At 41.1% G+C, this 24,915-nt stretch overlaps 1 protein-coding gene across 1 annotated transcript in view; it reads right to left on the bottom strand.

The window, feature by feature from the left end:
* The window catches only part of EFCAB14 (EF-hand calcium binding domain 14), a 44,837-nt gene extending 21,228 nt beyond the window's left edge, over positions 1-23,609 (bottom strand). The window contains exons 1-5 of the mRNA XM_072772266.1: positions 22,519-23,609; positions 20,907-21,055; positions 14,836-14,981; positions 4,275-4,373; positions 243-353 (exon numbers count right to left, since the gene is read on the bottom strand). Coding sequence (XP_072628367.1) covers positions 243-353; positions 4,275-4,373; positions 14,836-14,981; positions 20,907-21,055; positions 22,519-22,700 — 687 coding nt within the window. The 5' untranslated portion in view covers positions 22,701-23,609. The remainder of the gene's footprint in view (positions 1-242; positions 354-4,274; positions 4,374-14,835; positions 14,982-20,906; positions 21,056-22,518) is intronic.
* Between the last annotated feature and the right edge of the window lie 1,306 nt (positions 23,610-24,915).

Raw genomic sequence — 24,915 nt, 5'->3', positions numbered from 1 at the left:
CCTGGGCCAAAGGCAGGCGCTAAACCGCTGTGCCACCCAGGGATCCCACACTTCCCTTTTCTTCTCCATTTTCCTTCATATCCATTCCACCCAGGAACTGTATCTTACTGCTGTTATTTCCTCCACTATAAAAGGTGCATGGTAGGGTCTGTTCAGTTGAATGGGAAGATGGCATTACTCCTACTGCAGAGAAGAGGATAGGCGGAATGCAGATTTCCTGCAGCATTTGTAGATTTCCTTACCATGTCACTCTGCAGTGACTCCATGGTTTTCTTGTGTTCGTCCACAGTCTTCTGTATTGCCTCCACAGCAAGATGGACACTGTTTAAAGTGTTGCCAATGGTAGCTACACTCTGAAAAGAAACATGTCATAAGACCAGTGTCTTTTCCTTTTTAAGATTTGTAATAGCTTTACTAAGATGTAATTGACACAGTGAAGGGGCACATATTCAAAAGTTACAGCTTGGTAAGATTTGACATATATACCTAGAAACCATTAGCAAAATTTAGATAATAAACGTCCATCACCCCAAGTTTCCTCAGGCCATTGTGATTTTTCCCTCCCTTGCCCCCAGGCAGCAACAGATCCACTACATATCTGTTTGCATGTTCTAGAATTTTGAATAAATAGGATCAGTGAATGAGTATGTGGAGGTTTTTTGTTTTCTTTTTTTGGGGGGTATAGCTTCTTTCACTTGGCTTCATCTTTTAAGATTTATACAGGCTGTAGCCACTTAGCTTGTTGCTGAGAAGCATTCCATTATATGGATACATCACAGTTTTAAATACTCACCTGTTGATGGACATTTAGGTTGTTCCCAGTATTTGACTAGTACAAATAAAGCTGCTGTCAACACTCATGTCATTCATATACAAGTCTTTATGTGGGCATATGTTTTCACTTCCCTTCATTGCATGCTTTTTCATCAGCATAACGTCTAGGATGTGAATGGCTGATCATACGGTAGATATGTGCTTTTTTTTTTTTTTTTTAAGATTTTTACTTATTTATTCATGAGAGACACAGGGAGAGGTAGAGACATAGGCAGAGGGAGAAGCAGGCTCCCTGCAGGGAGCCTGATGTGGGACTTGATCCCGGAACTCCAGGATCACACCCTGAGCTGAAGGCAGACACTCAACCACTGAGCCACCCAGGAGTCCCAATGCTTAATTTTTTAAAAGCTGCCAAGATGTGTTCCAAAATGGTTGTACCATTTTACATTCCTACCAGCAGTGTAGAATTCCAGTTCCTTCATATCCCCATCAAAACTCCTCTTCTCAGTCTTTTTAATTTTAGACATTCTTTTAGGAGTACAGTGGTTTATCACTGTGTTTTATTTTATAGTAAACACTGACCTAATGAAGGTCAGTGTTTTTAATTATTTCAAGTTTCTTCAAATTGAATTTCACATAGCTTATGCAGACATAATTAACAGGAAACTATACATGTTTATGGTTATATACAGTTGACCCTTCAATAATACAGTTATTCGATTTTGCAGTCAAAAATCTACATATAACTTCTAACTCACCACTTTACTAATAGCCTTTGATGAGAAGCCTACCAATAGCATAAACATTTAACACATATTTTGTGTATGTATTTTATACTGTATTCTTACCAAAAAGTAAGCTAAAGAAAATGTTAAGAAAATCATGAGAAAATACGTTTACAGTTTGTACTGTATTTCAAAACAACAACAACAACAACAACAACAACCAAAAAACACATATGTGGACCACATAATTCAAACCTATCATGTTCAAGGGTCACCTGTATATATAAAATTATATATAACAAATAATTTTCTGAATTTAAAGGACTTTTCCTAGAGAAAAAACAAATTTTCTTAAAGAAACAACAAAAAAAAATTAGTTCCTAAGTTTGGGACCCAGAGATAAGGGTCTCCCACAACTGCCCTTACCAAGCCCTATGGTAGGCAAGCAGAAGGCCACAGCTAACACTAGACCGTCATCACGTCAGGAACAAATGATGACTTCTGAATGACAATGAGTGGAACCATTTTTGGCTTTGGGAAGCCCAGTGTTTCAGAGATGAAGGAAAAATTCCATTCGGCAGCATTTGTTACTCTTTTGCTTTAGAATCCCACCAGCAACTGCTGAGTGGAATGAGATGCGAGTAGTGGCTTACTTTGTCTTCAATTAGGCTTAAGGAGTCCAACTGGACTAGGGACTGGGGAAATATGATTCAGATACCATCATTTTAAAAAGGCCTGCCCTAAGGGATGACATCTAAAAGAGTGTTACTATTTGGTGGGTGCTGGCCTCTCATTAAGATCTACTGACGGTTTTATAGTTTTATACTAAATACATTAGTATTTTTAACCTAGGTTGTTTCTATTATAGTGACAGCTAAGAACCCAAAAGACCAAGAGATGACATTTTCAACACTTAAAAAAAATCATGAGATACACTGAGATCAGGTATTTGGGATGATCTTCCACTTCAAAATGGAACCACTTGTATTAAAAGTAGAATCTGACATTATAAGCACAGTTTTGCAAAGTGAAAACACACACTCTTAGAAGTCTCTAAGCTGGGATGTTATCTATGTGAGCTCTGTTGCTACAGAAGCTACAGGCATTCAAAGACATCTACTGTTAGATGATCCTCGCTTGCTGGATGTATGAGCCCATTAGGATGCAAGATAGTAAGCTCTTGTTTAAGATTTTTTTTTTTTTTTTTTTTTAAGGAAGCAGCTGACAGAGCCATGTGAACTCTAGAGCAAAACCCTGAAACTAGTATTCTCACCAACTGCAAAGTGCCTGGCACAAACTGGAGGAAGTGCCACAAATGTTTACTGAATTAATTAATGCAATAAACCAATGTCCTTTTCTAATGCTAGACTGCCAGAGTTGCTTCTGCATTAAAGACCACAGAAGCCTACCTTTTTTCCATTTGACCCTTGGGAATAATAGCAAGAAGACTGCCTCATCATAGTTATCTCTCCGCCTCCTCAGGCCACCCCCTCCCTGCCCCCCCCGTTTAAGTTGTAAGCAGATGACCATCTTGGATAAACAGCAAACTATGGAGACTGACACACACAGATGGTGTGGCTACAAAATACCAAGTTCTGTTTCTGCAAGTGGCACAGGAGTTCTTTACTCCTTTGTGGAAACAATTTATATGTTTATAGAACCTGGTATACAGTCAAATCAAACTTTTTATACACTAAATTTGAAAAGTCAAAGACCTTAGATTTGACACCCAGTTTTTAGGGTTCCTTTCCTCCAGCATCCCTTCTTCCATTTCCTGCTTCAGGGGTTAATGTTGCTTGTGTCCCAATTAGGCATCTTTTTATTCCTTCCTACCCCTATCCACTCTCCCCATCCAGCTCTACATATTGCTGCATATTATTTGGTTGGTCACTGCCTCCTGCTTTGGTCCAGAATCCTAGGGATCAAGTAAATGGAAATTTCAAATTATTTCTTGCCTAGGCCCTAGAGTTTAGGGTACATAAAAGTGAACTGCTTAGAGAATGTAAACCTTTACCTTTATAAAATAATATATATTGTTTTCTAAAATGCTTTTTACCAATTTATGCTCCCAGGATGAGTGTTTGAAAATTTCTTTCTTTTTCTCCACATCCTTGCTAACACTTATCATATCCTAAACTTTTAATTTTTGCACTTCCCCCAATTATTATTTTTTTAAAAACCTCTTTCTCAAACATGAAAAAAATAGCAATTTAGAGCAACTCTCTTCTATAGTTGGTCTGCTTTCATGAAGACATTTTTTTTTTTAAGATTATTTATTTATTTATTCATGAGACACAGAGAGAGAGAGAGGCAGAGACACAGGCAGAGGGAGAAGCAAGCTCCATGCAGGGAGCCTGACATAGGACTTGATCCCGGGTCTCAGGATCAGGCCCTGGGCTGAAGGCAGCGCTAAACCGCTGAGCCACCCGGGCTGCCCTCATGAAGACATTTTGGATGATGAATTGAGAAGGCAAATGATGAGAAGCAAACCCATGTATGTTAACCTAAGAGTCCTAGTAGAGAAATTCTGGGATTCAGAGAGCCAAATAAAAAGATGTAAATCCATAAAAACCACAACTAAACTCACCTGTTGCAAATTAAAGGCCCAATTTAACCAAACCAAAACAGGTTCTGAACTGCTTAGAACAAAATGATATATTCTATTACTGCCTTCTTGGAGCAGCTAATTTCAAATGCTATGCTTTCAGAAAAAAACTTGTTAGAAGCTAAAATGACAGCAACAGGTTAATCTTAGTGCCCACATGCAGCACTTACCTTCTGAAGTCCCTCTACAGTAGCAGGCAGACTAATTAAGTCTGCGGCTGACTTAACGTTGGCTTTCAGGTGGTTTACCGCAGAAGTCAACAGAGAAATCTGAAAGAGATTAATAATGAAAAGAGAATTTGGAGAATGAATGCTTACTGCACAGACTCTAGCTGATGATATCAAGGCGCCCTTGACTTTTATTGTTTCTGTGATCCAGACATTATACCCTGTCAGCTCAAAGAGTAGAGAACTACAATACTCTTGGACTTGGGATGCCTGGGTGGCTCAGAGGTTGAGCATCTGCCTTTGGCTCTGATTGTGATCCCGGGGTCTTAGGATTGAGTTCTGCATTGGGCTCGCTGCAGGGAACCTGCTTCTCCCTCTGTCTATGTCTCTGCCTCTCTCTGTGTGTCTCTCATGAATAAACGAATAAGATCTTAAAAAAAAAAAACAAAAAAACCCTTGGACAGAACCGAGATCTGGAAGACAGCAGTAATACCTCTTCTTTCCCTGCCCCATTTAAAAAAAATTATTTATTTATTTATTTGAGAGAGGGGGAGAGAGAGAAAAAAAAAATGGGCGGAGAGGGACAAAAGGAGAGGGAAAAAGAAACCCAAGCAGCTTCTGTGCTGAGCATGGAGCCTGATGACCTTAGGACCCTGAGATCACGACCTAAGCTGAAACCAAGAGATGGACACTTAACCAACTGTGCTACTCAGGTGCCCCTTTCCCTGCCCAAATTAAACACCAGTGCCAAAGACAGAAAGGCAAGTATCATTCTTTACTTTACTTCTGACAGCTACCAGATTCAAAATCTTAAGTTACAGAGATTACAACACAATCCTTCAACAATTGGACAGGGAGAAACCTAATGATCAAGGACCCCTGAAAGATTTCATTTTGATAAAAAATAACACCTTGGTTATTTACTGAACTTTTGTTCCTGACCAAGTGGGAACATACATTAAGTAAAAGCCCATCATCTCAAAATATAGTCTATAGGAACTTGTACAACACTTTAGATTACTTGGGGATTCAGTTTTGGTTTAACAATGTGATTAATATTTCAAACTCAATAGTTCAACCAAAGTATTACTCTGTACTGAAGGGGCCCAATAAATACTCACTGATGTGCTGACTGATGTAGTACATGTATTAAAATAGGAATTGAATAAAAATAAAACATATCTTCCCTTCTGCTATTTAGGGGTAGAATTCTAAAAAGCCTGACTTCTCTCTGGAATGAGGACTGAGGAAACCTATATAATACACAATTTCAGGCTGCAGAGATCATATTCTAACACCTTTGTAGTATGGGCTCAAAACAGTCTTGAAAGATTCTTAGTTCCAAACTGCTTTCCTGTCCTGAATTCTAGGATGGGACACAAATCTACCAGTAGCAGTTATATTCAGAATGGCCTCATACAGTAACCACTAAAGTTTCTGGACATTCTGTTATGTGCCTAACATCATGGCAGGCGGCAGATGGATAGCACACAAAGTAAACCTGATCCCTTATTCTTTCCTTCAACCAGTGCTGGGCATCTCTGTGCTAGGCACTGCTGCAGGCATTGTGGAGACAGTGGCAAACAAGAACATGAGGTTTTGCTCTTAAGGAGCTTACATCCTAGTAGAAGGTGAAAGAAAAACAAAGAAAAGTATTGGATTAAGCACTAGCAAAGAAGTTCAACAGAGTTCCTGGAGCAAAAAGCAGAGTTTTCTGAACCAGGAAGTCTAGTAAGGAGCCCAGGAACTCAGTCCTCTTTCCCTCTTTCCTGTAAGGAAGAGTATATTCAGGGGCTTCAGGACATTTTTTCATTCATTCATTACTGCAACAAATGAGACCTATTTCATACCAGTGGTGAATTAATACAGATGTCAATGATCTTGTGGTATTTACATTTTAGTGCAAGGAGAAAGACAATTTCATATAAGAAATATACTGGATAATTGGGTGCACTAGAAGAAAATTAAAATAAGGTGACCTGATGAGTGACCAGGTAGCTACTCTCCCAACCCCCCCCAGAAGGCTTTATTACCCGGGGGGAACTACTAGGGCAAATGCCCCAGTGCAAAGAAGAGCTTGGCATATTTAAAGAATGGGAAGAAGGCTGGGTGGTAGGAACATATAATGGGAGTGAGAAAGAGAGGGAGAGACCAGGAGAGAGGGGTAGAGAGGGAGGTAGAGATAGGTAACATTAAATAAATAATTATGTACTAGATGTAATGCTGAAAAAAAGTTCAGAGGAAAGAATATTTGTGTAGGCTGAATGGGACAGGCTTCACTGAAGTAGGACTCGGATAGAGAAGTAAGTAAGCTTTATACATATAAAAAGTAAAGCAGGTTTTCTTTCTATGTTAAATAGGTGAGTGTGGCATTAGGAAATAAGAAGGGAACAAAGCATGAACAGGCCCAAGAATATCTTATCTTCATGACCTTTCTCCAAGTGACAATGATTTATTTATTTGTGTGATTACTTGATTAAGGATTCTCTCTTCCACTAGACCATAAGCTCCATGACATCACGGACCTTGTCTGTTTAAACATCTTCCATCATCTACCTGGCATACAGACATGCACCAGTTAAGTATTCACTGAATGAATGTATGGCTGAGAAAGAATACTGTCTAGGAAGGACAGTGAGAAGACTAGTCCAAGCAGAGTAGAGGGTAGACGCCAGGAAGGAGGAGAAAAGCATAAATAAGCAGTCAACGCATTTTTCTCCCCAGTAAAATGGCTTAAACAATAAAAACTGTTTAACAACAATCATCCATAGGGATGTTTTAAAATATGTCTATAAATTCTTTGATAGTCTTCCCTTCAATAGCTGGAACCTAACCCCCCTTCCCTTGAGTGTGGCCTGTCCCTACATAATAAAGTGGAAGTGACAATGGGCAACTCGGGAAACTAGGTCATTTTTTTTTTAAAGATTTTATTTATTGGGGATCCCTGGGTGGCGCAGCGGTTTGGCGCCTGCCTTTGGCCCAGGGCGCGATCCTGGAGACCCGGGATCGAATCCCACATCAGGCTCCTGGTGCATGGAGCCTGCTTCTCCCTCTGCCTATGTCTCTGCGCCCCCCCCCTCTCTCTCTCTCTCTCTCTGTGACTATCATAAATAAATTAAAAAAAATAAAATTCTAAAAAAAAAAAAAAAGAAAAAAAAATTTTATTTATTTATTCATGAGAGACACAGAGAGAGAGAAAGGCAGAGACACAGGCAGAGGGAGAAGCAGGCTCCATGCAGGGAGCCTGATGTGGGACTCGATCCCCGGACTCCAGGATCAGGCCCTGGACTGAAGGTGGCGCTAAACTGCTGAGCCACCTGAGCTGCCAGAGACTAGGTCATTAAAAGCACCAGGGCTTCCTCCTGGATTCCTTTTGGATCACTCACACGAAGAAGCCAGCTGCTGTGTTATGAGAACACTCAAGCAGCCCCATGGAGAAGCCCACATTGTGAGGAACTAAGATCTGGTGCCAATACCCATGTGGGTGAAGATTCTCTAGTCCCAGGCAAGCCTTCAGTTGATGCGGCCTTGGCCTAGACCTTAAAGAGATCCTAGCCAGAACCACTCTAAGCAGCATTCAGGTTCCTGACCCACAGAAACTGTGAGGCAATAAATGTTTGTTGTGTTAAGTTACAAAGTTCTGGGATGAATGTAATATGGTGACAGATGACTCATACAGGCCATAAGGATTAAATGAGATATATAATTAAAGCTCTTGGCACAGTACGTGGTACAAACAAAAATACCAATTAGTGTTAGTTTCTTAATAGTGAAATTTAATAAGCACTTAAACATGTAAATTCTCCAAAATGCTCCAAAATCTTCAGACTAATTTTCAACATTCCAACTCTGCATTTAAAAACAAAATGGGTGAGAAATCTCACCCCACAGAGAGATACTCTCAGCAAACTATAAGCCTTTTAAGAGTAGCAATTGTATCATGAAGGTTGTTTTCATCCATATCTTTAAAAAGATATAATACTGAGGTTCTGAAAAGGACTCAAAGAAAATAGGCATTCTTATGCACTGTTAATGGGAATGTAAATTGGAGAAGACCTGTTATCTAGGAGTATCTGTCAAAATTTGAGTGTTTATATTCTTTAATTTAGCAATTTCATTTCTAGAAATCTATCTACACATTACTTGCTCAAGTGCACAAAGATATATACACAAGAGTATCTACTGTTTCCCTATTTGTAACAGCAAAACACTAGAAACCATTTAAGTGTCTATTGCTAAGGATGTGGAGATATATCCAGAGTGAACAAAGCATCTTGTGGAACAATATATACTGAATGACTCTATCCATTTGGTATCTCTCTCTCTCTCTCTTTCTCTCTCTCTCTCTCTCTCACACACACACACACACACACACTTACCCATAAGCTGATTCTTATGAAAAGCTATTATGATTTTGATAGAAAATCATGGAAGAATGCAGCCCAGACTCATGGCAGTGGACACCTATGGGGACCAGAAATGTCTGTGTGTGTTGGGGGAACATACAGAGATGAGGTTGAAGGGGAATTTTCATAAGAGTTCGTTATATATTTTATTGTTTAAATCTTATATAAGAATACATTCACATATTATTCACAAAATTTCAAAGACAAAAGATGGGAAAGAAATATACATATAGGAAAAAGACAAGACTCTGGATGCGTTTAATAGATTTCCTAGGCTGGCCTTTTCTTCCACGCCCTTCACTGGGCCTTCCAAGACTATCTTAACATGCTCAGTCATAAAGTGTGAGGAAGGAGGCCTTCCCTCAGGTATGTTTTACTCAGTGCCCCGAAGTATGTATACGAATGACTCAATACCAACTTGATGGCCAAGAATATGGTTATTCCAAATGCCCTATCCATTGTGTGATTACCTTTAGGCCACCTAAGGGAGTAAACTCTTTCCACTGATAACTGGCCAGTTCCTAAAAGATGCAAGCCATGTTTTGGGTGGAGTGATCTAGGTAGAAACTATTCTCTCAAGTACTACAATATCCTGAGGCTAATCAGAAGCATCTCAAGAATGGTAATGGCCATTGTGGCTGGAGGCAGCTACCACTTCACCCAAAACCAGAGGAGCAGATGAAAGTAATGCAAGTAGGATAAAGTGAAATACTGGTCCACTTCTCCCCATGCCCCAAACACTCCAGGGAGGGGATAAGCTGCCTCCATGAAAGAGTATGCCCTGGAGAGCTGACAATTAGCTCTTCAATTACCAAACATAACTTAGGCCTTCTTACTCATTTACAAGACCTGAACTCCACACTGGTCACTAGGACTCAGCTACATTCCCATAAAACTGCAAAACTGGATTCCATCTTTCGGCATTCCTCTTTGAGAGTAAAGTAATGTCAGTATCTATGGAAAAGTACAGCAAAGCTACATATGGAACTAGAATGGAGAGACAAGGGGCACTTTCCTTTTACTATCTCTGGCACTGCTCTAGTCTCAGGGTAGACATTCTAGAATGTCAGATCAGATTCAAGCATTACAGAATTTATCTCTAAAAGTCACACAATGTAGTTCAAAGAGTCTAAAAAGTTGAATTAAGCAGAAATCATTAGGAAAAAACCCTACATTCCAGCCAAAAGATGAATCATGACTTTTATGCATATTACATGACTTTTCATTAGCAGAATTAAAAATAACCACTGTAGACCGTTTGCTTATTAGACCATTTTATACTATAAAGTCTGAAATGCTGCTTTTTTTACTTTGGGGTTAAAATTAAGGATTCTTTAAATAGTAAGTAAAAGAGTTACTAAAACAGCTAATCATTAATGATGAATGATTATAAGCCTTAGTAGGGACCTGACATCGCAGCCTTTCAACTTGATCTACTGAGCACCTACTGCATCTGATAGAGGATACAAAGATTTAAGGCAGAATAGAAAACTGAAAACAGGCTCCTATGCCTCATATATTTTAATATTAGCAATGCCACACAGCTGTGCAACCTTGAGCTAACTACTTAACCTCTTTGAGCCTCAGGTTTCTTATCTGTAAAATGGAGATACCATTTCCTATTTCATAGGGTTATAGAAGCAAAAAAGGAGATCTCACATGTAAGTGCATCTAACAGTGGCCTACACAAAGAAAACATTTAATGAATGGCAGTTATCACCATCATCATCATGCTTAAAGCTCACAAGTACAGTATATAACCTTCTAGTAAAATCAGATGTATATACAAATAACTATAAGGTATCAGGACTAAAAAAAAAAGGGGGTATCAGGACTGAGTGCCAAGAGATAGAGAGCATACTATAGAAGGTCACTCAAGATCCTTCTTGATATGGCTCTTGTTGACATATCCATATATCTAGCCTCTTTTCACCAAACTATAACTATAATGAACTACTAAAATTCCCTGAACACACTGTTTTTCATTTTTCTATCCTTTTGGACATACAGTAAATTCTCATTATTCACAATAGTTATGCTCTAGAAAGTTGCAGCAAACACTGAATTAGTGAATACTGAACCACTACTCCTAAGGGAAGTATAGGCTTAGGTTCTTGAGAACTGTCTGGTCACATTTTTGTCAACTGATCAATATAATATATAAACTTGTTTTATATGTGTTTCTGTTTAAAGACATCTTATTAAGTGTGCATTGCTGAACTCATGCCTGAAGCTTATCTAACACACATATTTTCTATATAAGGCACATCACAGCCTTCTTGCACTTAGGAATACTAACCAGTACTTCAGCATTACGCTTGAGGGACTTCAAGCAGTAGAATCATAAAAAAAAACAAAAAACAAAACAAAAAAAACCCCACAAAAGTATGAAAACATGGCACTAAATATAATTTTAAAAGGAAACCTGTTTACACTAGGAGAGTCGAAACAAGGCAGAGTGTCACCTCGCTTGACATCCATTGGAAATGTCTGTGTTGAGTGACTCAAATATTCTGTCATTGTACACCTGTCAGTGAATGACTATGAAAGCACCACAGATATAGATTTGGGGGTTGCAGACAAATTTTAGCAAATAGGCAAATTCACAAATATGGAATCTGCAAATGAGGATCAATTCTATTGATGCTTTAACGATGATGCACTTCTCTCTTTCTGTAGAATTCACCTGGCCAACACTATGTGCCGGTCAGGACTCAGCTCAAGATATGTGAGAAGCTTGTGTGACCCCTGGTTAAAAACATCCTTAAAAATGCCCAATAGCACTCATCTGGACCTGACTCTTATTGCTCATCAAGCTATTTTACAATTGTTTACTTTTCTGTCTCCTCTATTTGGCTGTAAGAGCCTTGGGGGCAGGAATTATCATTTTTGGCTTTGAATCCAAGGCCCATACAAGTAGCTCATTAAACAACTGTTGAGTTACAGTCTTCAAAAAAGAGAGAAGAGACTCCCTATAGTGGTTGAGAATGGCTACAGGTATGAAATCAGAGGTTTCATGAATAAAACAGAAAAGTAAGATTTTAGCTATTAAAGGTTTTCAATGCAAAATTGGATTTTAACTTATTTCAAACTAATGGCTTCCCCCCCCCAGGTGGCAATAATTTCAACTTTACATTGGGATAAGGCAGTTCTCATTAAGTGATATAATCCATTTTCTTATTGTTTAAGCCACTTTTTTTTTTTTAAGATTTTAAAAATTTATTCATGAGAGACAGAGAGAGAGAGAGAGAGAGAGACAGGCAGAGGGAGAAGCAGGCTCCATACAGGGAGCCAGACATGGGATTTGATCCCAGGTCTCTGGGCTGAAGGCGGTGCTAAACTGCTGAGCCACCCGGGCTGCCCTAAGCCACTTAAAAAAAAAAAAAAATTTATTTATTCACAAGAGACAGAGAGAGAGAGAGATAGGCAGAGACATAGGCAGAGGAAGAAGCAGGCTCCTTGCAGGAAGCCCGATGTGAATCTCGATCCGGGGAATCTGGGATCATGCCCTGAGCCAAAGGCAGACACTCAACCACTGAGCCACCCAGGCATCCTTGTTTAAGTCACTTTTTTTGTTTAAGTCACTTTTGAATTACTCTTTAAAACATAATTTGCCAATCCACTGTCAAAAAAAAAATTAAACATAATTTGCCAATAAAAGCCATCTTAGCTGACAGTTACCCTTAGACATAGTAACATAGTTAAATACCAATTTTATTTTTATAGCTATTCTAATTTAGGACATATCCCTTTTCCTTGAACAGACCATCAGATATACACAGACATTAATTTCAGAAAATCACTCACAGAGTGATGAGCTCCCCTAGGACCAATATAAAGTTTACTTCACTACCACCACCCTTCTGTGCCCACACTAGCAGAGAATTCCTCTGCTTCAGGCTGGTCTCAGCAGTCAGTCCCCTCATCTGTGAAGATCTACGGAGACTAAAATGGTAAGAGTTTCAGTTCAATGTCTCCCTGTTATATATAAGAAGTCCTGGAACTAGAGTAAACTTTTCTTGTATACCTGCTTTCCCATGTACTTCTTGCACTAAAAGAGCCAGGCCAAGAACAAAATGATTCCTTTGTTGTTAGATTCCTGGTTAATAAGAACTCAAAAGCCAAAATATGTAGCAAAGACTTGAAAACCTGTGTGTCCTCTCACACCGAGTACCAATTTCCCCTTTTGATTCTTTCCACAATGCTGATTTACATGAAAAAGATGAGACAGAGCTGACATTGACTCTTCATCTTGAAAGATTTCATCCTTGCCTCAGAACAGCATTCTCCATGACAGACTCCATGGAATCCACGGCTTGCCCCAGTGAGATTATGCTAATGAATTACTTCTCAGTGCTTCACTGTGGTCTGTTTTCACTTAATATAATCTCTGACCAAACTGCTAATTTGCTGTCAATAAAAGCAAGTCCACAATTTATCCTATTCTTTTTATAAAAAGGGAGTGACTACTCGTTTTTCTCTAATTACTTGGAGTTCAAAGATAAGTGATAATGAGCAGATACTGAGTGCTACAACCTGTCAGTTATTCTTTGAGTAATTTTATTTTTTATTTTTTTTAATTTTTTTAAAAATTTTTTTTAAATTTTTATTTATTTATGATAGTCACAGAGAGAGAGAGAGAGGCAGAGACACAGGCAGAGGGAGAAGCAGGCTCCATGCACCGGGAGCCTGATGTGGGATTCGATCCCGGGTCTCCAGGATCGCGCCCTGGGCCAAAGGCAGGCGCCAAACCGCTGCGCCACCCAGGGATCCCCTCTTTGAGTAATTTTAAAGGGAAATAGAACTTAATAGAAGATATCATAAGGCATACTAAGGGTAAGTTATTGTTTTCAGAAACTGTTATTTCAGTTATACATGTATGTATGTAGGTATATGTTTAGTGGGTAATGACATAAAACATTTCTTTTTGTGGGTTGCAGGCGAAATCTGAAAGCCATTGTTGCAGGCCACTGTTGCACACCACTGACCCCTGGACTTAAGTGCTGACCTGCCCCACTCCCACACTGCTGCTGAAAGCTGGCAGTAGCTTCAGAAATGTGGGTAAGCACTTTATTAGAGCACAGTGCTCCCTGCCAATGGCTGATTATGAACTTTGGCACTCCATTCTGAAGAGAATATCTTCTTAGCCCCAATGAAGATGGTGCATCTATTTTTAAGCACTCTGCAGCTGTACCATTCTTTCTGTACTCGAGTTTTCTTGCCAACACACCTTTTTTTTTTAATATTTTATTTATTTATTCATGAGAGACACAGAGAGAGAGAGAGAGAGAGAGAGAGAGGCAGAGACACAGGCAGAGGGAGAAGCAGGCTTCCATGCAGAGAGCCTGATGTGGGACTCGATCCTGGGTCTCCAGGATCAGGCCCTGGGCTGAAGGCGGTGCTAAACCGCTGAGCCACCTGGGCTGCCCCCAACACACATCTTTTTTAACTAAACTGCAAAAACCGAGAACAGCGGCTACAGTACCTCATGGCAACTCTGGCACCTTTTACACAGGAGATGCTTGATCAATCTCCTGTGCATTAGCCCTTTCCCTCTGGGAGAATCCCTCTTTTGGAATCAATGCCTACTGAGATCTGGCCAATTTGGGAACTGGAAAAGTTTTTGCTCTAGGCTTGCTTGCCTGGCCAAGGTATTTAACCAACTCTGCTCCTCCTGCTGTGGTACTCTAGAATAACTATCATTAGCTATGGATGGTTTACAGATTTGTGTTACTCCAGTGTATAGCATTATGCCCAAGGCTGTAAGTTTGTGAACTCTATTAAACAAAGTAAGCTCTCATTATCTAATACAAAGAGACTACCCATTTTTCCTCGAGGTTAGAATGACACTCTTTCTCTTTATTTTATCCTACACTGCTCCTAAGGAAAAGGTGACTCAAGAATTTCCAACTCCTTCCAAACTACTCTACTTGATAAGACCGTTTCTTTGCAGAAAGGGCTAACATCTTATATATCTGGTAAATGCACAACTATTACCCATTTTACCTGACCTTAATGTGCTGGGATCACAGTATGCAAAACATGATTTCAAAAAGTAAAACAATCAGAAGTGAGTGCTCTATACCTACAAATGCATACTAAACAAACAAAACTAAACATTCACAGCTTACACAGAAATAAAATCACACATATGCTACCTGCTTATTCATTTCTGTGATGTTGATCCAGGCTTTGTTCAGGCCCAGCTCCCCAGATTCAATCTTCTCAACTTGCTTTTGATTGCTGAGTAGTTCTTCATTAAGTTTGGGAATTTCTTGGAATGAGCTTTTCTGATTAGATTCCACTAAAAGCAAAAACAAGAATGATAATAGCCATCTTGACTCCAAGATGAAAAAATTATCTTACAGTATGAAGGAAGACAGATTAATAGAAGTGATCCTGGTAGGACGGCTGAATTCCTATCTACCAGCTACATGGTTTATGTAAATGTACATTTTTAATACTAAAGCATCATTTTTACTGGGGCTATTTCACTATTGGCAGTACAACTTTTAAAAGTCAGATGGCTAAAAATGATAACAAGTATTAGCAGAAAGAAGTGAACTTGTATCTCAACTCTGTAACTTACTGTGATCCTGAGTAAATTACTCAAATTCTTTGAGATCAGTTTCCTCATCTGTAATAGAGATAAAATATACTTTACAGGATTTTTAGAATTAAGTGAAAGAATGGTTGTAAAGTACTAAAAGGGCTCAGTAGGCATACAACATGTGATAAATAAATACTAAGTATTAACCAGAGCAATTAAGCTTTTTGTTTAGTCAGTGAAGATTTATAAACTTCACTCCATTAATGCTCAAGGTGACATCAAAAGTTCTCTCTCTAAATGCTTAAATATACTTTTTTCCTATCTCAAACTGGTCATATGCAAGATGGGTTCTTAACCACCTTTCAAGTGCTATTATGTGGACTATGATTTTAAATCTTTTTCATAAGCAGCAAACGATGTTTTCCTAACTCTTAAATCAACTCAAAAGCTCAAAGTGAAATAGAAGATAAAGGAACATGTCAGGTGAAGTATAAGGTGATATTTGGCTTTTCCTTTGGGAAACTATCTCCTGACTGGTTTAGAGATTTGCCAACCTGAAGGCAGAGGCCTGAAAGAATGCTTTCTCTTCCGTCTTTAAAGAGTATTTTTCCTTTTCATGAAAAATAAAATATTGGTCATGCTTGGTCCTCCAGAATAAAACCCACAAATAATTTTTCTTTAAAGACACAAATTGTCTAATTAGTTATTATATACTTTGTTTAAAATAAAAAAAACTGGCATACAGGACAGATATGAAACAATTTACTAAAATTGAAGTGCTATGACTTTTTTTGTTCCTCTCTGTGGGGTCAGCACTTGGAATACACCTGGCACATTATAGGCCCTTTGGTAAGTATCACTGACTGAGTAAATCTGGCCTTTGCTTACCTCTCAACCGCGTTTCTCATAATCTTCCTCTTCAATCTATTTTCTAGACAAGTGGAGTTTCCAGACACACCAATCTCTTTAAGCCTCAGTGACTCTACACACTATTCTTTCTGCCCTGATGCCCTTGGCTTGCCTCTTCTCCATTTCTGTTACCTTAGCCTAGTTAGTTCCTTTCAAGACTCACCACAAATAGTTGGGCTCCCAGCTTGGACCCCCACCTCTTCACCACTCCAAACTCTACCAAGCACTTAATACACTGTCCTTTTTTTTTTTTTTTTTTTTTAATTTTTTTAACTTTTATTTATTTATGATAGTCATACAGAGAGAGAGAGAGAGAGACAGACAGAGGGAGAAGCAGGCTCCATGCACCGGGAGCCCGACGTGGGATTCGATCCCGGGTCTCCAGGATCGCGCCCTGGGCCAAAGGCAGGCGCTAAACCGCTGCGCCACCCAGGGATCCCAATACACTGTCCTTTAACTGTTTACTCATCTGTCTCCTCTACCAGATTAAGTGAGAGACAGTTGCTTAAGGATGGGGACCAGATCTTTTGTCATGTATTTCCAACACAGTGTCAGCAGTCTAATACTTCTCCAGGGAAATAATTGTAGGGTATGAAATGGAGTTAATGTTGTCCTATTAAGTTAAACAAAGAAAATTCAATCAAACAAACTCGACAACAAAAAATCCCCACAAAAATCAAAGAGTAGGGTGGAGGTGATGGTACCCCTACTACAAACAAGCCCACTCTCTCAAAATTCAGAATTATTTTTTTTTAAAATGAGATATAAAATATGTGTGAGGGATCCCTGTGTAGCTCAGTAGTTTAGCGCCTGCCTTCGGCCCAGGGCGTGATCCTAGAGTCCCAGGTCAGGCTCCCAGCAGGGAACCTACTTCTCTCTGCCTATGTCTCTGCCTCTCTCTCTCTCTGTGTCTCTCATGAATGAATAAATAAAATCTTAAAAGTAAATAAATAAAATAAGTGTGAAAGGATCTCTTTATAAATGAAAGATTTCCCTCAGTGCTTTTACTTTAACATTTGATTTTCATCAGTTTACAGGAATACATCCATCTCAAACAGTAAGAACATTATGTCAGTCTAAATTAATACAGCATTTTGATGATTTTCTTTTACATTTTCAGTGAGGTTGTAAAGTAAAACCTATCCCACACATGTCTGCCATTCTCAGGTGGTTGTGTATGTGTGTGTGTGTAGGGGGGGTCTCTGTCCTACAGTCTATATGAAAGAAGTAGAAAGTAGAGGTCGAAGAGGAAATAAGATGAATACATAAATAACCTGGGTTACAGTTATTAACTAACAAACATATAAAGCTGACAAGCCCTGAAAACCTTCTGGATACTTAGGATTGTGTGAGCCAAGAGAGGATCATTTTCATTATCTTATTTGGGGCTTTTTAGGAGAGAGTAGCCTGTGTCAAGGCACTTTGGCTACTTATAAATGGGACAAGTAAGGGCACTTAGGTGGCTCAGACAGTTAAGTGTCTGCCTTTGGCTCAGGTCATGATCCTGGGGTCCTGGGATCGAGTACTGAGTCAGGCTCCCTGCTCAGCAGGGTGTCTGCTTCCCCCTCTCCATTTGTCTCCTTCCCACTGCTTATGCTCGGGCTCTCTCTCTCTCTCTCTCAAATAAATAAAATCTTAAAAAACAAAAACAAAAACAAAAACAAAAAAAAAAACGAGAGGAAGTACAGCAAACAACTTACGATTACTAATTTACGTTCTTTCAAAACAACTCATTTAAAATTTAGTATATTAATACTTAAAAGAACTTACCTAGCTCTCTTCCTGGTCTCTAAGATCAGGAAGTAGAGATTTCTGCATACACTCTTTAGATAGAACACATATAATGCTAACAGCAATGTATTTTATATTTAAATATCTTTTCAGTTTGCAATAAACTTTTATGTAATCACTCAACTTGTTAGTGGGTACCTATCATGTGCCCAGCCCTGCACTTAGCACCAGTGTACACAGAAGACCCTGAAGCTCTCACTTGGGGGTGGGGGCAGTGGGGGATGGCAAGATGTCGTCACAGAACCACTACACAGTGTGGTGTTGTATCTCTGGTATGACAGAGATGACCAAAGTGCTCTGGTAGCATAAATATGTCTTTGGGTTTTGTGGATGGGAAAATGAAGGCACAGAAAGAATAAGTGACTTATCCACATTTTCCTGCTAGTAATGAGCAACCCAGGATTCGACAGTCAAACCTTCTGCTCCTAGGACCAACACTCTCTAGTATACTACGGCCGTCAGATGCTTACACCCCAATGCCCTCATTACCACAAGACCATTTTTAAGTTCTGTAGTAAATGACCAAACTGTTACCCTGCCTGTGTGACCAAAAAAGAAACAGCCAGATTTATTCTTTCCTTCTCTTCCAAATTCTCTTCCTCCACTCTTGTGTTCCATTGTTGAGTGACAGGGAAAGATGGTTTGAGAACAGAATTTTCCTTAAAATAATTGTGCAGTCTTCTGAAGTACCCGGTTTTGGAAAGAATACTGAACTAAGTTTCAATGCCACTCAGTACCTTCAGTGTAAGGACCAAGTTGTTCCTTGACTGCAAGAAAAAATACCAAGTCTATCTGCTTTGCTTTCTATTTCAGATATTTCAGGAATCCTGCCTCCTTTTTTGATGAGTGTCTTTGAAAATTTATTGAAATAAAGAACAAGAGCTCTGAATTTCTCAAAAAGGTATTAAAGCCAGAACAGCAGAGGTGGTCTTATTTGAATCAGTGACTTCCACTATCCTCTTGAAAAACAGGAAATAAAAATAAACTTATTGAAATATGTCTAAGGGAAAGAAGATGTAATTCAAAGAAAGGCTATTTAAGCTTAACAAGACTGACCTCATTTACTCAAGATAATGGTTTTCCCAAAAAACTCTTGGGCAAGTGGTCCACAATGGTTCAGCCAATGGACAGACTATGCCCCAGGCTCCACCCTCTAGAAATACCATTTAGACATTACAGGGCTGGCATTTCTATTGCAGCAAACCAAAGACAACAAAGCAGTTAGACTGACATTTCCAAATCTGCTTCATTCAGCTGGCTGACAAATGCAGTCAGAGTCCCAGGGGACTGTTGCTCAGTGGTAGAAAGCAGGTCTCATAGTTCAGGGTATAAATCTTGGCATCTCTTGAATATAGTATTTCCAGGGATTGGTATTAACAAATGTTCAACAAAGTTTTGTTGACTGATTGATTGTTAGGTCTATTACCTGTATACACTTCAAATGTACATTTCTAAGAAAAGAAATTCCCTGAAAAGCTCAGCTAAGGTGTAAGTTACATGGGTGTCCTCTAAACACAGGTACAGAGCAGTCAGAGAAAGGAGTCCCTGGAGGGTAGAAGTGAGCAATGTTTTGAGATGTGTAAATAAATAACTACTATATGTGATCAAAACATGCTGCAGCACAAACTTAGGAGGCCCAGTTAATTACAGAGAGATGAGGGCACAGACGGGTATCTTTAGTGGTTACCTATAGTTAAGCATTGTTTCTTAGAACCTCATTTCCAAGTTATGATTACCACTTACAAAGAAACCACTGGCCTTAAAAACATTTTCCAATACTGGGATAGACAACCACTAAGAAAGGAAATTAACTAGAATACAAAATCTCCTTCTTTCTTATACTGTACTCTGATTCCACCAATTGATTAAACATACAAGTCAAGATGATTCAGACACAGAATTATGGTTTACCCAATTCTTCCTTTGATTCAAAAGAAAACCAAAATTAGTATTTCAACATTTTTTTTTCAACAACATCCTTAAGAACATCATTAACACAGTAACCAAGGATTAGCTGTTCCTAGGTCAAGTTCAGAACCTGAATAACTACAGAGAGCAAAAAGAAGCTGGGGTGAAGGAACACTTGGAAGTTGTGATCTCCGAAGGCTTAAGGTGAGAAGTAAGAACATAACTCTAATTCCAGTTCTGGGGTCAGGTTTTGTTATGACCTTGAGAAAGCTTAGTGGTCAGTTTGCCCATGTGCTAATGCTGCTAAGCTTAAGCCATTTGTGATTAACTTGAAACTGGTTCTTTAGCTTAGAAAATTAACCCTTGAAACCTAGAACCAAAGATCTGCATTGCTAAAGGAAGATATTTAGGTCAAATCTGGTTGAAGCTACGATGCAAACACACTGTTCAGATAAAGTACCTTGGATATGACAAAATACAACTTTGTAATTTAGAACATAGAAAACTCTTCAACTTAGTAAGTCTCAAACTTTAAAACTCATTCGTGAGACAAATATTTATTTGTGATCTGGTACATGGTAAGCACTCCATAAATGCTAGCTATTATTACTGCTCATTCCATACAGATTTTCTTAAGGAGGAAATTGACAAATGCTCCCACATTCTTTCTCAAATGGTCTCCTGAGAAGGAAGAAAATAGCCCAGTGTTGCTACTGCCACTTTATACTTCCCTAAGTATAAAGTGGAGGTTGGCAATAGTGGAGGTTAACCAAGGTTCCAGTCTCCTGGACCTTAGCACTTTCTTCCTGCACCTTAAGTGTCGACCAGAGAGCCATTATTTCAGATGGTGTTTGTCCTGATGATGCATAAGCACTATTTTTTATTTGTAGGTTTAAAAACAAGCAAACAAACAATTGTTCCCACATTCAAAACAGCTAAGAAAGAGTTATAACACTGGAAGGAATATATAATTGCTTCATCTGAGTGGGCAAAACTCTTAACTCAGTATGGTCCAATTTGTGGATCCAGAACCCAGAAACAACATAACACTCTGAAAAGGGCAACACTTACTTGTTCTAAATTTTTCCTTGAGGGCATCCAGATCTTCCTTCAGGGCAACTTGCATCCACACCAAGCCAACGCAGGCCACAACGCAGGCGGCAAGGATGACAAAAGCACAGAGGGGATAACAGATCTTGCAGCATCGTAAATAGTCTCCCCTGATCATAAGAACAAATTCAACCAGGAGTACAAAAAGTGATTATGGGTACAGCTGTATTAAAAATAGCACACGTGTCACCATATAGTTATTTACCAGGAACCACTGGGCAACACATTCTTAACTGTGAACAACAGGTTGAAAGTGACTAAATAACATGACCTATGAAGAGTTCATCTTTTGGACACAAAGGTTTCAGAACTTCACATACACAACACAGATTTTTTTTTTTTTTTTTTTTTTTTTCCCACAACACAGATCTTATGGGCACTGCAGCCCACAGAAGTCATCAAGGATTCAGGTCTTTGGGGACAAGCTCGGGTTAGCAAAGTGTCAGGACTAGAGCTTCTGCGAAAGTCCATTACAGCACTGTAATTTACCTATTTCTCACTCCCCCACCCTCCCAGGGGACCCTGTTTCAGACTACTGAAACTTCATAAACCTTTGAGCAAGTTTTACCGCAAATAGAATGGAAGAAATAGGAACTGTAGGTTTAAGTGGACACCTGGTGTGCCTTCTAGCTTATTGGCTCAGAAGCCAGGAAACATGGAAAGGGGTTAGATTTCACACCAAACTTCAACACTCAATATCTAAACTCCCTCAACAGGGCAACTATTCCAGTGGAACTGCTCCCTTTCATCAGACCTTCATTTCCCAAATCTAAGATTGCCCTTAACTACTTAATCTGACAAAGCTTATTAGAATACCAAACTTCTTTAACAAAATAAAAGGACAAAGACACTCTAAACAAACAAAATCTCAAAGGATTTAAACTCTTTCAGCACCCCAACCTTCTGCCTAGCCAGCCCTTGCTTCCACATCTTCAGCACAATATTATTTTCCCTCAGTGTGCTCCCTGAGAGGGTCCAAGGACACTTTCAAGGTTCCCTTCAGCCTTTTCGCACCCTGAGCCCCAATTCCCAAGGTCCTCAGAGCTCACTCTTGGATTTTTCCTAGTGGCTTCACCACCTAAAGTGGTCTGGGGAGAAGCTGTCTCTTTTTGTTTCCCACCCTCCACCTACTTGGGAGGCTCATACTTTGTAAGTTCCTCACGGCATCCCCCCACCTCCAAGATTCGGACTCATTGAGCGTGCAAAGAATAATCTACAGTCTTAAAGTCCCTGTCTCTACTGCACTTTTTAAAAAGGTCTAGCTCCAAAGGCTTGTTTGCTCCCATATACCTATTCTTAGCTTTTCTGCCACTCCCAACTTGGTTGCTCTGGGCTCTTGGCACATTCCCCAAGTCTGTGGATTTCCACCCTGAATTCAGAGTTCTTCATACACTTAGAGACAACCCTTCACTCAGAACCTGAGCTTCATCTCCCTAACACCTTTTCTTCCTGTTTGCCGTCCAAGGTCTACATCCTTTTCCTTCTAGGAACACCCTTCTCCTTCCTTTAAAATGTCCCCATTGCTAAGTGCAAGGAAATGCCTTTTTCACATCCCACCAACTGCATCACTCACTTGACAAAACGAGAGCGATTTCCAACTAAACCAAATTCCTCTTCTTCCTCCGAGCTGGATTCAGAGTCTGAGTCCGGAGGCTCAGTGCGAAGGAGGCGGTGGCCTGAGCCTTTCTTGGGCTTCTTTCTCCGACTGTCCCCAGCCAAGCCGATCAATGCATTGAGCTCTTTGCGCTTCTTCATCTTTTTGTGTGGGGTGAGCGGAGCACCCACTGCTGAGCTGCCAGGTTCGTACCCAACGCCCAATTCTCTCGCTGCCTTGGAGCTGCCTTCCAGGGTGGGGAATCTGGGCCAGAGCCCTGGGTCACTCCCACCCAGGGGTGGGACTGACCCGATCCGCTGGGGGCTAGAGATCGGAGCTCAGAGGAAAGTGGAACTCGGAGGGGTGAGGAAAGTCACATAGAGACGGCCAGGGAGCTGGTGATCAAAACGGGTAAGGCTCGGGGCATGGAGTCCCAGGTAAGGGAGTGGAAAAGGGAGCAACCTTCACCTCCCGGTAAGTAGGTAGTATTTCTAAGTGCGCTCCCGGAGCTGGGGAAGGACTCACAGATGGGTGTTTTGCCCTTCCGGGGCAGGACTCCCAAGGGAGAGCGAAAAGAAACTTGTTCCCGAATGGGAGAGGCGGCGGAGGTGCAGAGCCAGCCGGGGGGAAGGCGCCAGTCGCTCCCAGCTGGAGGCGGCAGCAGCAGGGGCCGCGGCCGCTATTACCCCGACACAGCCTGGGCGCCAAGGCGGCCCGAGAGCGAGGGAGGCCCAGAGCCCGGCTCGGAGGGCCCAGCCTGCCAGGTGCCAGCGCCGCACCTGGGAGCCCCCAGCCCCGCTGTCTCGGCCGCGGGTCTGGGGGGTGCGGAGGGGCGACGGCGGCTCAGCCCACCTGAAGCGCTCCCGCCCGGAGTCTGAGGTGTTCCGGCGACACTCGGCAACTCACACGCGCCGCCTCCACTCCAGCCGCGACTCCGGCCCCCACTCCGGCTGCAGCCGCAGCTGCTCCCAACGCGCTGGCGGTGGCGGCGGCGGCGGCGGCGGCCGCGGGCTCCAGACCCGGGCCATCGCTCCAGCCCCAGCTCACTTCCCCTTTGGCAGCAGCCGCCGGGGCCGCCTGCCAGTAACCCGCGCTCCCATTGGCCGCCCGCTGGGTGACGTCACACCAGGGACGCCAGTGGCGGCGGGAGGCGGGGCGTTAAAGGGGCCGGGGCTCCGGCGGGGGCGGGGTCCCGCCTGCGGTTGCGGAGGCCCCGCCCCCAGGACGGCCCCCTGGGACCCGCCGCTCTCCAGTCGCGGGGCGGAGTTTTCCTCGCCGGGGGCGGGGCTTACCGGCCGGCGAGACGCGCGGCTGCGGGACCTGCGTGGAAAGCTCGCCAGCCGCCAGACCCCCGGCTGTGCTCTGGGCTGCGCCCCCCCGCTCGCCCGCTGCACCTAGACTAGGCGTGTTGCAGAGAAACGATCTAGTTGAAGACAGTCATGCATCCCATAAATATGTATTGAGAGCTACTTGCCAGGAGCAGCTCTGGCCCTGGGGACACAGCGATGAGCTAAATAACCACCTGCCTTAGGGTTACCAGATAAAACAAAATAAAAATAATACAGGACACCAGGAAAGCTTGAATTTCAGATCAACAACGAGGTTTTTTTCAAAGTATAATTATATCCCGAGGTTTGTATTCAAAGTATATATTACATCGGGGCCATCTTCATACTGAAAAGTTCATTCTTTTTTTTAATCTGAAATTCGAACTTAACTGGGTGTGCCATATTTTATCTGTCAACCCCATTTCTGCAGCTTATACTCTAGTGAAGGAGAGCAGTGATAGGCAAGTATATTAAATGTCAGGAGGTGATGAATGTTATGAGGAAAATTGAAATAAGATAAGAGGATAGGGAGCGGCTCCTGATAAGGGGACATTTCTTCCTTAGGTCCTGGAGGAGAGGGAGGGACTTGTGCAATGGCCTTGAGGAAGAAGTGACCTGGAAGATCTGGTGTGGCTGGACCTAAAGAACAAGGAGGCGAGTGGTAGGAAATGAAGGCGGACAAGCATCAGGGGCCAGATCTTGTAGGGCTTTATGGAGCATGGGCGAGATGTTGTGAAACCATTGGTGCTGAAGGCTATGTCAAAATGTCAGAAATAACAGAAGTAAAACCAATGGATCCTACAAGTCGTAATTAGTAAAAGTGTATTATGCATACGCCAAAAAGAGAGTTTGCAAACTGGGAGCTCTCAAACCAAAACTTGGACTGAGGCTCAGGGGTATATTGATATAAAGAAGCTCGTATAATGACCCAGTGGTGACTGTTTATTCTTCACAGTGATTGGTTATAAATATTAGAATTTTCTTAAGTGATAGGGAATTGGTCAGTGGTTGCCTCATATCAATCTTGGAAACAGCTTAAGTTTTGCTT

The sequence above is a fragment of the Canis lupus genome, chromosome 13, assembly GCF_048164855.1.
Source record: "Canis lupus baileyi chromosome 13, mCanLup2.hap1, whole genome shotgun sequence".
In the NCBI taxonomy this organism is placed as follows: Eukaryota; Metazoa; Chordata; class Mammalia; order Carnivora; family Canidae; genus Canis; species Canis lupus.
This window is presented reverse-complemented; position numbering and strand designations above follow the sequence as displayed.